Genomic DNA, 17,304 nt, shown 5'->3' on the forward strand with positions numbered 1-17,304 from the left:
CATCCAAGTCAGCCCAATCCTCAGCTTTCATGGTATCAGGCTTTTTGGCATCAGCATCTAGTACCTTGTGTAATCCTTGTTAGATGAGCAGATCCCTCATCCTTCTTCGCCATGTTGAGAAACCGTTATCTCCATTGAATTTTTCTACCTCGTACTTTACTCCGTATATTTTTTATTTTTCACCGAGTATAGTACTACCGATAGTGAATAGTATTTCTGTGAACGAGCAGAACCTATGCTCTGATATCACTTGTTAGGATAAACCCACACAGAAATAATATTCACGGTAATAAAAGCGGAATAATAACGTAGCACCGAGATTAACTAACAAAAAGAGTGACAACGACACCAAGATTTTTACGTGGAAAACCCTTTTGAATAAGGGGAAAAATCACGTCCCCGAGAGGAGCAACTGATAAGACTATAGTAAGGAATTTTACACTTTGTAGGTCCGAGTAAAATACTCCAAAGATCACTACAACACTCAAAAGAAATAACCCTCTTTTGATATTCCTACCTCATTCCATACGCTTACTCTCTATCTCACAAACTATTTTCTTATGTCTTGTATGTGAAACCTCACTCTTTCTACCTTACTATCAGATATATTTTTCCTCTGAGATTGGTGTGTAAAATGGGAAAATGGAGGCTTCTATTTCTAGAAAGAAGTGTTGTAACGAAAACCAATTTTGGTCAAAAACATGTTTCAGCGCCTACCACTAATTTTGGCATCTTGCAGATTTTCCTTCTTCACTATAGGGATGGACCCCACAATCTTTTTGTTCTTCATTATGAGGATGGACCTCACAATCTCCTTTTTTTCTTTGTTTCATTTATGGGGATGGACCCCACAGCCGGCTTGTTTGGCAAGTGCAATGTTTTGAACATTACATAGTACTAACTTAGAGCCATACAATAGTGGCTGTAGTATTATTATGTATCGTTTGATCGTGCAAATCTATTTGCCGAACAATTTGACAAACGAATCAGGATTCGGTAACCATCATGGATCTAATTTGAATGATAGGAGTACTACAGCCCATAATTACAGGACGTCATCGAGTGTTTGGCAAATAGCAAATGCTACATACTCTACACGAATATATACTGAATATTGATTGGTTGCTTGATTCCTGATTAATTCTTGAATGTTGCATATGATTCAAGATGGAGGTAGAAGCATGTAAACAAAAATTTCCGAGTCCCTGCAATGAGTAGGAATGCAATACTTTTCATGGAAACATAATGTATTTTAGGAGTAACTTTTACCTAGAAATTGGAGGGGCTGACAGACTTGTACACTCGTATACCACTTGTACAAGGATTGGCAATGGATTTATATACACACCATATTTGCCAGAAGCTATTACAGTCTGAAGAGGTAGCACCAGCTACATCATCATGCTATATACAAGACTTTGAACATGGAATAGGCCAGCACCACCACACGTATACTAATCAGCCACTACTTAAAACTGCTTATCTTTTGTACAGAATTGAAAAACATAATCATGTCGTCATAAACATCTTCTTTTGCCCTTATACTTAGGAGGAAGTCAATATGACCATATTCCTCAATATAAAGCAGATCTGGCTTGCGCTTCAACTGTTTTAGGGTATGTTGGACGTCTATGACATCTGCTAATGCGTCATTGCCCCCATAACCCATCCATAATGGCAATGAAGTGGGAATCTGGCTGATATCAAATTCTGGGGGCTCAGGTTGCTTATAGTGCATGAGGTTTTTCCACATTCCATAATCATACATAGCAAAATTCCCTTTACGAATCACTGCAAAATTTTGATCAGGAATATAAGGACCATAATGACAATATGAGCAGTTAGACAACATGTGCACGCACTCCAAGTAGCAATGATCATAACAACATCAACATATTTGGCGAAACAAAGGAGGTAAAACAGTGCCCTAGAGGATGAAAGTCCTCATTTAAACTTCGACCAGGAGACATTGACAAAATACTGAAGATAGCTGATTCAAGAAATTGAGATGAACAGGGAATAGGAGACAAACCCCACGGTATTGGTTCAGTGGTCAAGATTCTGGCTTTAAACCAGATGTGACATCCAGTCCTTGTAACCCCAACCCTATGGGCCAAGCTTACTATTCCCAATCCCACTTGGAAGAAAATAAGAATTACATACAATGATATGTATAATCTGAACGTATATACATACTCTGGAAGAGGTGATGCAAGTTTTTCGAGGATGATGGGTGAGGTTCATATTCAAGATAGAAATCAATCCGTGAATCATTGAAGCAACAATTCTTCCCTGCACGAATATTGATCAATGAGAAAACATGGGGAACGTAGTAAAGTTCATACTTTTTGAGATAGTTTCATGACTCAATTAGAAGACTGCAAAAATCATTGGGCAACAATTCTTTCCTGCATGAATATCTTAGGTGCCATATCACATAAAGCTTGGTTTGTGAGGGAAGAAGAAAAAGAGCCCATACTGCCATCAATAGTGATGAAGGATATCAAGTATGAACAAAAGAATATAACTGAATTAACATGACCAAAGCCAAGAAATTTTTTTCCACCTTGGAATCACATATTTTGATACTGAATGCCATGACCAAATGCCACTACGCCATAAAACCAACCAACCTGCTATCTAAGGATAAGCAAACATGCTATGCGTGAAGTTGAACATAACTATCAAGTATTTTTTTGATAAGGTAAGATAAATTTCATTAATAAAGTACCAAGAAGGTACTGCAAACAGTAAAGAAGAGATTACAGTGCAAGTAAAACTTGCTCAGATTTACTCCATGTGTTTCAATTTATGCAGCGTTGTTTGACTCGGTACGGGGTTTAAGAAAAAAAGGAAACTTTTGAAATTTGTGGTTTTAAAAGCTTGAACGGTAAAAGCTTTTGTGGGCCTTCAATTTGTGTGGCTATAAAAGCTTCTCATTAAAGGTAAAATGGGTAAAATGAAAAGTTTTGTTTCCCGATATAGAAATATGTCGTTCTTTTAGAATAGACTAATAAGGAAAGTGTGTCACATAAATTGAAATGGAACAAGGAGTTGTTTTTCAACCACAGTATATAAGCTAGGCAGAAAGCATGAAAAAGCTTGAGAACAATGTCTCTTATTCCTTATGTATTTATAGATACAATGCTACATTATGCGAGAGGAAAACAAGTTAAGGAAGAAAGAATTGAGTGAAAATGCAACTTGATTATTCCCTCAAGCTACTGGGTCTTAAATAGTTAACATACAAGTGATAAGATAGAAAGGAAAATATTCTACCTAATTACGAAATCAATCTAATTAAATCTGACTAATCATAATTGATACACTATCATTTACAAAATTATTGCAACATTCTTAACAATTCCTAATGCCATTGATTATCTGATACCATTCGAAAGAAAGTTGCCTAGTTATGTTACAACAACAATAACGCCTCAGTCGCAAACAAGTTGGAATCAGCGATATAAATTCTCCATTCTTCCTTTAAGCTTATTAATAGTTGCTAAAGAGGAGTAGGGATATCCAACGTGCTCAATGAAATCTAAAGGTATTGCTTCCAAGGATAGTCATATATAACTGACAAAATGGAAGTTTCTAGTGGGTAGAGCAATAAAAAAACCTTAAGCAGCAAACTAAGTTCATATAGAGGATATATTCAAATGACTTGGAGGCTGACTTTTAAGATGTTTCTAGGATCTACCTTCTATTCAACTGAAAAGCCTGCCTATGCCAATCACCTTTTTTTTGTTCTTTGCAAACAGCACAACCATTTACATATTGTTAGGGCCAATTCTTGCATAAGATAGTTGAACCATTCACCAGCAATTAACCTAGGTTATATGCTTATAATGGACAGCTAGTATCAGAAAATACTCATTTTGCCAAGCTGCAGAGACAAAAGAGCGAAAAAACATCTCTTTCATATGCTAGTGCCAAAATAATGTACTTTCAAGGTTTTGCACCTCTCAAGCACAAAGAATAGAGAAAAACAAAAGCATCCCGCTAAAGTTTTTCACAATACTAGTGAAAGCATACTTCAAACTCACGTGAGAAGAATGTAAAATGGAAAGAACCCCACCCACTCGTTCCTCAATCACGCAAGATTGCACTAAGTGTTGAATAATGGGAGAATGAAATAAAAGACAAATTACGTTTTCTAAACAAGAGATTAGAAAAACTAATCACCGCCCTTTATTTTCAGCATATTGAGCCCTTTAAATAGGTCTTACAACGAGTAAAATAGATGAGATTGTTAAGAAAAACCTATCCTAACTAAAATAGGAAAAAGAAATCTAGTAAGAATGGAAGACCAACTAACAATCCTAGTTTGACTAGAACTACAAATATAATCCTACTAAAACAACAACAAAAAAACCGGTGTAATCCCACAAGTGGGTCTAAAGAGGGTAGTATGTACGCAGACCTTACCCCTACCTTGTGAAGGTAGAGAGCTTGTTTCCGATAGACCCTCAAGTCAGTGTTGTGAAAAGCGCTCGCTTTAGCGCTTAAAGCGCAAAGCGAAGCGAGGCGACAAGTGAAGCGCTTCACCTATTTGAAGCGTCGAGAAGCGGATGCGAAGCATGAAGCAACAGAAGCGATCGCTTTTGTGTTTAAAACACTGCCAACGATCTTCTTAAGGGAAAAAATAAATAAAAAAACAGTTCTTTTATCACAATATCAGCAGTGACTAAAAAACTTAGGGTTTTCAGCACTCTTTAGCCTTCAAGGTTCTTCAAGGCTCAGGTATGATTTCTTTTCTTCCTCTTTCTCCATCTCCTTCTCCTCCTCCTCCTCCTCCTCCTCCTCCTCCTCCTTCGTCTTTTTCTTTTTCTTTTTCTTTTCCTTTTCCTTCCTTAAAATTGCAGCGAAATGTTGCCAAAGTTTTTTTTCTTCTTCGGGTCTTCTTTTTCTCATTCTCTTCTTCTTCTTTTTTTCGTTTCTGGGCTATAAATTGAAACGAGTTGCTGCCAATTTTTCTTAATGTTCTTCAGTTCTTCTTTTTCTCCTTCCCTTCTTCTTCTTTTGCGTTTGTGTTGTGATTGCTCTAGTAGTTTCTGTGTTGTGACTGCCAAATTTTGAATTAAAATTTTCAGTAGTTGAAGCTTTTGGAGAGCGTAGACGAGGAGGAGAAGAGGAAGAACAGGGAGCGGTATAAGGTGGCTGAGAAGGAAGTGAAGTTGGCAGTTACCACGACTAAGACTGTCGCGTTTGAACGCTTTTATGAAGAACTTGGAAGCAAAGAAGGAGATAAAAATTGTACAGGCTAACCAAGGTGCGAGAAAGGAAGGCTTGTGACTTGGACCAAGTGAAGTGCGTCAAGGACGAGGATGGTAGAGTGTTGTTAGATGAGGCACATATTCAACGAAGATGGCAGACTTACTTCCATAAACTCTTGAACAAAGAGGGGGATAGGAACATTGTGCTGGGTGACTGGGTGACTTAGAACACTCCGAGAGTCGTCGGGACTTTGGGTATTGCAGACGTATAAGAGCTGAGGAGGTAGATAGGGCTATGCGTAAGATGAGCAAGGGAAGGGAAGAGAGAGCGGGCCAGACGAAATACCGGTTGAGTTTTGGAAGTGCGTGGGTAGGGCGGGCTTAGAGTGGCTCACTAGGTCGAAGAAGTATTGGGGAGAGATGATTAGGCGAGACATGGCGTTGCTCCAGCTTACTAAGGACATTACCATGGATAGGAATGTGTGAAGGTTGAGAATAACGGTAAAGAGTTAGGTAGTCGAGCTTTGTCCGTGTTTGTAGCATCAGCTTTTATACATCACTTAGAGCCCATTTGGACATAAGAATTTTTTCACTTTTTTTTTCAAAAGATATTTACTTTTTTCAAAATCAGTGTTCGGCGATAAAATTTGCAATTTTCACTTGAAGATGAATTTTGGAATTTTTCGAATATTTGAAAAACTCCAAAAAACTGTTTTTCAAAATTTTCACTCAGATCACTCACAAAAATTCCAAAACAATCCAAAATTATATTCATGTCCAAACACAACTCTAATTTTCAAATACCATTTTCACTTAAAGAAATTTCACTTTTTTTTTTGAAATTTTACAATTCTTATGTCCAAACGCCCACTTAGGGTCCTTAGCGTATTTTCGTATCCCTAGACTTCTGTTATTACTTGCTACTACCTTTGTTTCGGTTTTCTGTTTGCATTCCTTAATGTTAGTTTTGTATTTTCGCTTCGGTTGTCAGATTTGGTTTGCTTGTTATTGTCTCTTCCATTTATCTTTCCTGAGCTGAGGGTCTACAGGAAACAACCTCTCTACCTTCTTAAAGGTAGGGGTAAGGACTGCGTACACTCTGCCCTCCCCGGACTCCACTTGTGGGATAACACTAGTATGTTATTGTTGTTGTTAGTATTTATTTATTTTGGTTTTCTTTTAATTCCACTTTACTTCAAAAAGGCGAGCGATTCGCTTCTCGCTTCACGCTTTAAGCGAAAAGAGGCTTATCGCTTTTCCTCGCGTCACGCTCCTCACAACACTGCCCTCAACTCAGGAAAAGCAATTCTTTTTATCAGGAAGCCGTTTTACAATTAGTATGTCACCATTCACTTTGATATTTTACCAAACTTAATTCGCACAGGATAGTAACCAATTTAATTAGCATAGGATAATCCTACTAAAACAAGAACTATATTACTAGGAAATAAGAAATAAGAAATCCTAATATTGAATGGATTCTTGATCTTCTTGAATTTCATGGATTCTTGGCCTTCTCGATCTTGCATCACAAAAGAAGCTAGAACCGACCAAATTCTTTTTCACATCACTAAGCTACAGCCAATCCTTCACACTCCAGCTTAAGAAGTATAATAAGAACTTGTAATAAGAAAGAAGGAAATGCATAGAAAGTGAGGATGGATTCTTGGTCTTCTTGAATTTGCATCACAAAAGAATTGTTTTTTCTTGAACTTCTTGAATTTCTTGGATTCTTGGCCTTCTTGATCTTGCATCACAAAAGAAGCTAGAACCGACCAAATTCTTTTTCACATCACTAAGCTACAGCCAATCCTTCACATTCCAGCTTAAGAAGTATAATAAGAACTTGTAATAAGCAAGAAGGAAATGCATAGAAAGTGAGGATGGACAATGAAGAAGAACCTGTAATAGCACTCAGCCAGATGTCACAGTGAATATGCCCTTCACACATCATATCCATGATTTGAGTCCCCATATTACTGCAAACATTATAGTAAAATGTGTCATAACTTTAAATAAAGGCAATAGAAGATCATGAGAATACTGGACAAAGAAGTGAAAGATTTAGTGGAACCTTTTGAAATTAAGCTCATGGATGCCCAATCCAAGAATTATCTAATTCATAGCATAAAATTTGTCAGAGTATTGTTGAAGTCATATATGTAGTGAAACTAACATGGCGACACACTATTTCAGCACCTCATCAAGACGCATTTTGACCAATCTAAGGACAAAATTTGTGGTGATATGATCTAAATATGATATAGGACAAAGGAGTGCTGCAGCTTTGACCATCTCCACGATATCTGGCTTAGTAAAAGCAGCAAGAGACATGATTGTTCCCTGAAAATAAAAATGTAAAAACAAAAAATAAAAAAAAATAAAAAACATAAGATACTATGGCAAGGAGAGAAAACCCTTATAATTACATAAGAACATGGATGCTACGAAAGAATAAAACCTGTGAATGTCCAACAACCAAAATTTTTGCTTTTGTGATTGAATTTACATATCGAATCATTTCGGCAAGATCATAAAGAGCCAACTCTTCCCAGCTCCAGTCCCAGAATTCCTAAGACAAATTCAACCGAGGAAGTAAGACACTTCCATTACAAAAAGTTGTGTATATTAGTAACTCGCACATCATCAGAAACTGCAAAGAAACAGGCAGGAACTGCATATGTGATTTCTGGAAGAAATTATTCTTTTGAGATGGCTTTTGGGGAAGAAATTATACTTTTATAAGAACAAGGAAATGCATGAATCTCTGGCAGTAACTAGCACATCCTCCGTCCAATAGGAGAAAAATATTGGCTAAGCGTGGAAAAGAGTTTCACTAGCATATTCAACACCATTAATAGAAGTATATTAGACTGATTAAGCCGTGGAATTAGCCACTGATGCTTGCATCAAGGCTGCTTACACCACACCAGTGTTATCAAAGGCGCGCCTAAGCCCTGAAGCGAGGCCAAACAACTGTTGTAGCGCTCTACCTCCGCTTAGTCGGGCGGCNAGCGGGCGCTTCAGTGTTGTCACCAATGCTCTAAGGCATACTTTCCCGTGCCGATGAGCGTAATCCTGAAGAGGCGACACTAAACAATTGTTATTTCACTTTATCGTAAATTTTATTCAATTTCTTTGTCCATATATTTGGTATTCATGCTTATAGATATTAGTGTTAGACTACACATACATTTTTGTAGTTTTTCTCCATTTGCGCCTTTCTTCGTTAAAGCCCACTCTTTATTTGCGCTTTGCGCTTAAAGCCCCAACAGACCATAGAATTTTTTTGCGCCTTTCGCCTTTGATAACACTGCATCACACCCCCTTGGAGTGCAGTCCTTCCCCGGACCCTACGTGATCAGGGGATGCTTTGTGCACGGGGCTACCCTTTTTTTTTTATATTAGACTGATTAAAAAAGAAGAAAAAGTATACCAAATAATGACTTAGGATTTCTATGAAGATTTAATTTGGAAAGAAGAACATCATCAAAGTTTCATCTTCCAAACTGAAATCTCAAGCCAATTTGAATTCTTAAAAAATTGTGTATAATATGCAAATCAGTATTACTAGTAAATTTGTCAAAGTTCTGAGACAACACTGAAATAAAGTGTCTCGTGAATTGCAGGATGAAAGAAGTACATTCATTTGCAAGCAAACCAAATCATGTCATTTCAAATCTAATGAAAACACTATGAGCCCGTTTGGACATAGAATTTTTTTTCCTTTTTCAAAAAAATTTCACTTTTTTCGAAATCAGCGTTTGTTCATAAAATTTCCAATTTTCACTTGAAGATGCATTTTGAAAATTTTCGAAAATTTGAAAAACTCCAAAAAGTTATTTTTCGTAATTTCACTTCAATCACTCACAAACTTCAAAACAACACAAACTGAAATTTATGNTTTACAATTCTTATGTCCAAACGCCTACTATATTAGGAGTGAAAGTAAGTAGGGTACTAAACAATCAACAGGGTCATGGCTCAGATTGCTTTCCATTTTTGAGATTGAACCACTGAATGGGGATTCATCACTTGACCTTGATCTTTGGAAAAAAATAACATATACCTTGCCCTTCATCTCAATCACTCAAAATTCTTTTTCTTAATACAACACACACGCACACACCTCATCCTTTGTGAACGTATACCCTTGAATAGTTCCTTCAGCCCATTGAATATGTCTCTAAAAGATTACGTCGTTGTGCACACAAAAAATCATAAAAAGACCTACCGGTTTCTCTTTTATGCATTCTTGGAGAACCCTAGCCGTGAGGCTTTCCTGGTCCTTCATTATCAGCATTTCTCTAGCTTTTAATCACCCTATCCCCACTCCCCCCTTTCATGCAACCAAAAAGTCTTAGGTGTAATCATGAATGGTCATCTCTCACCCCACCTCCATTGTCATCAGTGTTGTACCCAGCATTGATACTGGAATTACCACTATTTTTCACCACATATACTTCAACCAAAATTACACAGAAAAGAAAAGAAACTATGGAGAGGGCTCGATGATGGTATCATGGAAAGAATATATTTTCTTCACGGACAACCTAATGGGTATTGATAGGATATTTGTTTAATTGTTTCTTGAAATCTGTTTTCTCTATATGAATTAATTCTGGCTGCAAGCAAAATAAAAAACACTCCCGAACTGATTCATGATACTCTAAAGTCTTCAAATAACTGAATTCTTTTGTAATCTTGTATTTATTTGCGGAAAAGGTATTTTTGTTGGAAGGTGAATTTACTTAGTACAGTTATTGGTTAATCATTATCTGTCTTCGTTTTTCCTTTGCTTCTTTCTTTCTTTTTTTTTTTTTTTTTTTTTTTTTTTTGTGGAAAAGATGATGATCATGATAAATGTATTGAAAGAACTGAGCTCTAAATTCTTTGTGACACAGTAGCCTACCACCAGATCATGTACCACGTTCCTACATACGACAGATTTAAAATTCATTTCAACTTTGTTCCAGTTGAGCATCTCAGCATCACACAGTTAAATTCCTCCTATGAAGCTGTTCTGCATATCATTTGATCTGTAAAGTCACTATGTGCTTTCTTTTCTTCTTCCTTTTTTTAATAAGCAAAAGAAAACCACCATGGTCTGCAGTAGACTTTCCATGACTCAGCCTTTTATTTCTCATGACAAAGATAGCCTACGCTTTAGTAAGCAGGAAAACAAAGGCTTGACCGTGGCATGCAAAGCAAATCCGATGCTCAGAGCAAGAGTTCACAGCTTCCAATGGAGGATGCAATGTAAAATGAATGGGTTCCACTCAACATCATTTTTGACACGGAGTATGTGTGTGTACATTACACACATATATTATGTGTGTCACTAAAATTTCAAAAAAATATCAAATTCTGAACTTACAAATTTAAATGTCAATTGGTTAAGTGCTAAAGAATAAAGTTCTAACCCATCAAGTATAAATCCTGTATTCGCCTTTGACAGCTTCTAGACTACCTCATGAAAGACAAAACATATGCAAAACCAGAGAAATAATCATATACATTTGACAAACACAAGATAGAATGTTACCTTATTTTTCACTGATAAAGATACATGTCCATGACTCCAGCGTGTACCACGCACATTTCCAACCCAGACATCAAAACCTTGTTCAGCAAGGATAAATCCCAATGACTCACTAGCAGAGTTCATGAACCATGCATCACCTGCCTCCATAAATCAAGATTCGGCATCAGTATTAAACTCTACCAGAAATGTAAGTAGCGCTCTGTACTCTCTTGCAGGATATTCGTGTGCTTCAAGCAAGGAAATCTAAAATTTTAGTTTTACTTTTCAAACGACTTGTAAATAGGGGCTTGCTACCTTAAAGAACTCCAACTTAACTCTTACTTTTCGACTGACTTGTAAACAGGGGCTTGCTACCTTTGGTGAATTAGGAAATGGTTAACAACAGTTACTGAGCATGTGTCCAAATGCAGCTAGAGTATTTCAGACACTTCCTTTTTCTGCAGAAGATTTAAGATGATCTAGGTAGAGAATCTATATAAGTGATTTATTGTCAGAGAAACTATCAGTGGAAGCAGTACTAGCTGAAAATGAAATGATCTGAACTGTTAAGGCTGAAATTCCAATAAGATGGAGGTTAGTCAAAGTTCGCGCTTGTACTGGAAATTGGCCCAAAATAGACTTTGTCAGTAGTAAGTAAATATGGTTCACACTGTTTATACTGAGGAATGTGCACATGGCATGTCTGTCGTCACACCATGTTTCCACTATAACAGAAGAAACAGAGGATGACTTGTTTACTTTTATTATACCCTGAATGCCACAAAAAAGGATATTGTTTTTCTTATAAAGTCACTGAACAGGGTATTGTTATTTGTTTTTACTACAAAACTGTTCAATTCATTGAGACTCCAAAACATGGCAAATACCCTGATTGGTTATTACTCAACATCTGCAGAATCTTATTGTTGATCATTAATATCCTAGATAGAGGCAAAAGAAAATGAACCTGAATGAGCTATACTCCCAACCGTGAATATAGAATCTTAACTCAAGCTCAATGTCCGTCCTTAAACTCGGCCCCCAAAGCTAGCTCCAGAGGTGAGGATCATGTAAGACCATATAAGAAGACAACAACCCACTCCCTCAACCGATGTGGGACACTCTAACATTAAGATCCGAATACATTAACTTCGAGTTGCATTTCTTAGGAAGTAAGGTTATATAGCAGATAAATACTAAGCAATTATACACTTATACCTAATAAGATTGAGCTACATTTGAGTTTCATAGTACAATTCTACTGACACATCATTTGCTTTGTTTCTCAATTTCTATGAAAATGGAGAGATTAATTGTTACCTAAGATGCTTCAGCAGAAATTTTTTTACCTTGTCATAGCTATCTGACCTAATATAAGATGCTTTCTCTGAAGGCATTCTTACACCAGATGCTCTCTCCAAAACATTCTTATACGATCTCCTTCACAAAGACACACTATCTCTTTTATCGGAAAAGAAGAAATTTACTTCTTGGTATCTGTTTGAACTTCAAGCTTCATTCTTCTTTAGGATTAAGAATTCATCCCAGAATGTGATACTTGAAGCAAATTTAACCAGTAAGACCCGATATCAGATGTAGTCTACTGCTAACAAAGAAGAAATTTCAATTAAAAAAAGGCAGCCCGGTGCTCAATTGATTTGAAGAAATGCCAGAGTTTAGAGTGGTACCACTATAAGATTCAGTGCATAGATCCTACAACATAGCACTGTGCTGAAAATCAAACAAGCTAGGATGGGCCAAAAGAATGTTTTCTAAAAAAATATAAAATAAGATGTTTCCTTGTTCTTTTCTCCTTTGATTGTGCCTAAGTTCTCAATTCTCCTTTTTCTTTTTCTTTGTGAGCAGCACAAGTGTGTTTCTTCTGGTAAGTTGGCCAATATATTATGAATTTAATTCTGCTCCAAACAGGTGTACCAAAATGCAATAAAGTCCTAGTATTCAGAAGGTAGCAAAATGAAATTTGAGATAGGCAGCAACATTACCATAAAGAGTCCATGGATGAGCAGGACTGGAGGACCCATTTCACCTCTGACAATTGTTGAGCGAGACGACACACGTTGAAGTCCAAGGAGGTAACCATCCTTTGTCTCAGTCTAAGCGGGATTCATTATAAAAAAATATTTTTCAGCTGAATCAGCAATTAGAAGTATCACACAAGGCCTCTTATGATTGAACACAACAGGAAATAGAAAAAAAATAAAGAAAACATTCCAAAGAACACTATGTCTATATCAACATACATCTCGAGTTCAAGTAATTCATATTTTTCATAGTTCCAAGATAGAAAATTTGAGTTAGACTCTAGGAAATAGAAAATTCCATATTTTCATATAGTTCCAAGATAGAAAAGATCACATATCGATTAGGAACAGCTCGATTGCAAAGTAGTTAGAGGTCGACTATATGAATCAGTTCAACCAAATCCCTCATTTCGGGCACATTTACGAGTTCAATGTTAAGATAATTAATTATATTAGCTATGTTAGTTAAGTCCTCCCCTGTCTCATTTTACATGGCACACTTTTCCTTTTAGTTTGTCTCGAAAAGAGTGTAACATTTTTATTTTACTTTAAACTCCCATTTTATCCTGATTTATAGCCGCACAAATGATTTGTTACATACCACAAATTTCAAAAGTTTTTTTTTCTTTCTTAAACTCTGTGACTAGTCAAACAGTGTAACATAACTTGGGACGAAAGGAGCAGTAACTTATGAGATTATGACAAAAAGAAATTGCACAGGAGAAAAAGCAGAAAATGATCCGCATGTTATATATACATATGGATGGAGAGGATAGTGTACCGAGTGTTCTGTGCAAGGGAAACCAGCAGGTTCTATGAGGTGAGCGCATAGACCTCCTGTCACTTGAGAGTTTCGCCGGAGTTTTGAAACGGCGGTGAAATCACCGGCGGAATCGGTAGCATAAGACAAGAGAAACATAGTAAGTGCTACAAGCGCCCGAGTATGCTCCATTTTCTCCGGCGACTAAGAGACCTGGAAGCGTCTTAACGTCCGGGAGAGACGGGCACAGCCTCACAGGGAAGACTGAGGTAGTGATGATAATGTCTTTGATCTCTGACCCCAAGTTTTAGATAATTGTTTTTGACTTTTTTATCATGTAGGACGCGCTATCTCTACGAGTTGTTCGCACTCTACTTCAAAGATTTTAATTACTTATAGCCGGTTTGGCCAAGCTACAAAAAGCAGCTTATTTTGAGAAATACTTTTTTTTAAAAGTGCTTTTTCCAGAAGTACTTTTGGTGAGAAGCAATTTGTGTTTGGCTAATTAGTTTGAAAAGCACTTCTAGCAGCAATTAGTGTTTGGCCAAGCTTTAAAAAAGTATTTTTCATTATATTTTTCTCAAAAGTGCTTTTTAAAAAAGTGCTTTTGGAGAGAAACTACTTTTTTCTGCTTCTCCAAAACTGCTTCTGCTTCTCCTCAAAAGCACTTTTTTTCCTTCTAAAAGCTTGGCCAAACACCTCAATTTTTGGGCAAAAGTGTTTTTTGCCCCAATAAAACACTTTTGGCCAAAAAGAAGCTTGGCCAAACAGGCTATTAGAGGGCGTTTGGCTAAGCTTATAAGCTGATCAAACTTGCTTATAGGTACTTTTTGGCTTATCTATGCGTTTGATAAAATTAAAAGTGTTTACAAGTTAAGTGCTTATAAGCCAAAAATAAGCCAAAAGCCATAAGTTGTTCTTCCCCAACTTATCAAATTTCAGCTTATAAGCAGTTTAAGTTTGACCAAAATATTTACTATTCTATCCCTAAAATACTCTTTTTTAAAACAAAACTCTTCGTATACTCGGTTCTTTAACTGCATATTATTAATTTCAACATTTTTATCCAAACACGTAACTGCTTATTTTTTAAATGAACTTCAGTACTTAAAAGTGCTTTTCAGCACCTAATGCTTATAAGCTACTCTAAATCAACTAAGTCAAACAGGCTCTTAACCATAAACTTAATTGTAATCAATGTTAACATCAGATCAACAAAGAAAAAATATATTTTCTGTAAACATTTACTTAATTATGGTGAGCAGTGTTCAACTGTTCATGGTTCGATTTCATCAAAATTAAAACTAAATTAATCCTTTTTGGTTTTTCAGTTCGGGTTTTTAGTTTTTTTTCTTGGCACATGAAAATACAAAATTCATGATAATTGTCTAGGGAAAAGGACGAAAAATTGCTCCTTCGAAGCATAATATTGACCCGACGTGCCCTTTGTTTAATGCTCCCTCCGTTTCAAATAGACGAGGTACTTTCTTTTTTACTTTGTTCCAAAATAAATGACTTATTTTTAAATTTAGAAATAATTCAAGTTTAAATTCTTCATTTTACCCATTTTATTCTTAATAAAAAACTTTTATAACCACACAAATGTTATGGCCCAACAAAGCTTTTAGCCCTTAAGCTTTTAAGACCACAAGTTTCAAAAGTGTTCTTTTTTTTCTTAACTTTGTGCTGAGTCAAACTACCTCATCTAAATTGAAATGAAGGGAGTAATTTTCAAGAACTGCCCCCCCCCCCCCCCCAAAAAGTAGTCCCGCAGGATCTCCACAAAGGGGGTTCAAAAATTTTTTTTGTAGCTAGTGGGAATTGAACCCATGACCTTATGTAGATTTTAAACCACCTTGACCACTAAACTACACTTTTGGATTGTGTTAAGGGTGTTCAAAACTTAATATATAGAGGTAAAAAACAGATTTTGCCTTATATATACAGTGTAATTTTTCGGCGAAGGGTGTTCGGATGAACACCCTTGCGCCCCCCTAAATCCAACCCTGTACATACCGATACACCACAATTATTATTGAATCATAGTATTCTTAATATTATGGTATACTACACATTGTTATACCGTGATTAGTGTTAATAATGGTATATCTTGTTTGAGTATGTTAACTAGTATATCCAATATTCTTGGTATACCTTGTTTGAGTATGTTAATGGTATATTCAATATTCTCGGTATACTACACATAGATATACTACGATTAGTGTTTAATTATGGTATTCTCAAAATTCTTTGCTATACTATACATTGTTATATCATGATTGGTATTAAATCGTAGTATACTTTGTTAGAGTATATTACATGATATACCCAATATTCTTGATACACTACATATTAGTATATCATGGTACTGTTGAATCGTGGTATTGTTAATATTCTTAGTATACAACATATTGGTATACAATGATTAGTGCATATATCAAATTTTAGGATTTGCCGATTTAACTAGAAAGAACAAAAAAAAAGTAAAAAGGAATGAAAAAAATTTTATTTTGAAAAAGCCTAAATTTCATAGATAATTCAAAAAAAAAAAAGTCATCTTCAAATATAAATTAAAAAGATCAAAAATAGTGTCATCGTAACTCGTAGTAATTATAATCGATTAATGATTGTGTAGAAAGTATCGTAATAAAAACTTTAGGACTAGGTTATTTATCTAAAAAGAATAAAAATGAAAATAAAAGTAGAATAAAGTGATAAAAATTTCGACAAAGGAATTTTACTGAAAAAAAAATAAAAGAAAAACTAATAATAATAATAATAATAATAATAATAATAATGGGAAAAAATAATAGATGAATTGAATGAAGAGATTTATTTTTTAAAAAAATAAAGAAAATAAAAAAATGCAGCAAAAAATTAAAAAAAGAAAAAAACAAGTAAAAAAGAAATGAGGGGTTATTACTGGAAAGAAAAAAGATTACAAAAAAAATTCACATAAAACATGATACATGTCAACAATATTTATACCAAACTGGTGCATGAGTCTAAGATATGTAAGTATGCATGTTCAAGATTCTTTCTCAATACCTTACTACACAAATCCATGTGTCTGACGTGTGCCATGTGTCCGGCCAAGCATTATATCTGAGTGCCTACGCTCACATGGCCCAAAGTAACATGGGTAATCAGCTGACTCCGGAGGGACGGATCCATATCCAACCATTGATCATTTTACAATTAATGACCATTTACCAATCGCCGCAGCGTGCAACCCGTTCCAATCATAATACCATCAATAATCAATATCCTCTCACAATGTCCTAGGTTCCAAATTCCTCAACTTCTCACAACATTCAACTTTCCAACTCATGCATATGTATATGAAATAATATAATTAAGAAGCACCAGACTATAACGACCCGACCGGTCGTTTTGAGAGTTGTAGCCATGTTTCCCCATTTACTGCTCCTTTTGAGTTCTACAACTGTTATATGACTTACCGGGTTAGTTGGTTCGGGTTCGGAGAGATTTCAGAGTGAATTGAGACACTTAATCTCTTAATTGAAAGCTTAAGTTGGAAAAGCTGACTGGATATTGACTTATTTGTAAACGACCTCATATTTGAATTTTGATGGTTCTGTTAGCTCCGTTAGGTAATTTTGGACTTAGGAGCATGTTCGGATCGCAATTTGGAGGTCCGTAGTAGAATTAGGCTTGAAATGCAAAAAGATGGAATTTTGAAAAATTTTACCGGGAGTGGACTTTTTGATATCGGGGTCGGATTGGATTTTCAGAAGT

General features: G+C 35.8%; 1 protein-coding gene across 2 annotated transcripts; it reads right to left on the minus strand.

Annotated features, from left to right (window-relative positions):
• Nucleotides 1-1,194: 1,194 nt before the first annotated feature.
• Nucleotides 1,195-13,928, minus strand: LOC109214699 (triacylglycerol lipase 1). Of its 2 annotated transcripts, XM_019378647.1 has the most exons (9): nt 13,567-13,928; nt 12,747-12,857; nt 10,765-10,905; nt 7,681-7,791; nt 7,419-7,562; nt 7,294-7,334; nt 7,122-7,198; nt 2,197-2,292; nt 1,195-1,791 (listed from the first exon to the last, which is right to left on the minus strand). In XM_019378647.1, exons 1-9 carry the CDS (start codon nt 13,735-13,737, stop codon nt 1,466-1,468), a joined length of 1,218 nt encoding a protein of 405 aa, XP_019234192.1. In that variant the 5' UTR covers nt 13,738-13,928; the 3' UTR covers nt 1,195-1,465. The 2 variants fall into 2 exon arrangements, with proteins under 2 accessions (XP_019234192.1, XP_019234193.1); XM_019378648.1 differs by lacking the exon at nt 2,197-2,292.
• Between the last annotated feature and the right edge of the window lie 3,376 nt (nt 13,929-17,304).

Source organism: Nicotiana attenuata, unplaced genomic scaffold (assembly GCF_001879085.1).
Source record: "Nicotiana attenuata strain UT unplaced genomic scaffold, NIATTr2, whole genome shotgun sequence".
In the NCBI taxonomy this organism is placed as follows: domain Eukaryota; kingdom Viridiplantae; phylum Streptophyta; class Magnoliopsida; order Solanales; family Solanaceae; genus Nicotiana; species Nicotiana attenuata.

Bases quoted from the DNA above. Each gene is read 5' to 3' on its own strand.
- LOC109214699 (XM_019378647.1), bottom strand. From the start codon at position 13,737: ATGGAGCATACTCGGGCGCTTGTAGCACTTACTATGTTTCTCTTGTCT. The intron at 7,335-7,418 runs GTGCTGAAATAG...GCTATGAATTAG, and splicing joins TCAAAATGCGTCTTGATGAG to ATAATTCTTGGATTGGGCAT. The intron at 7,199-7,293 runs GTTCCACTAAAT...TAATGTTTGCAG, and splicing joins CATGAGCTTAATTTCAAAAG to TAATATGGGGACTCAAATCA.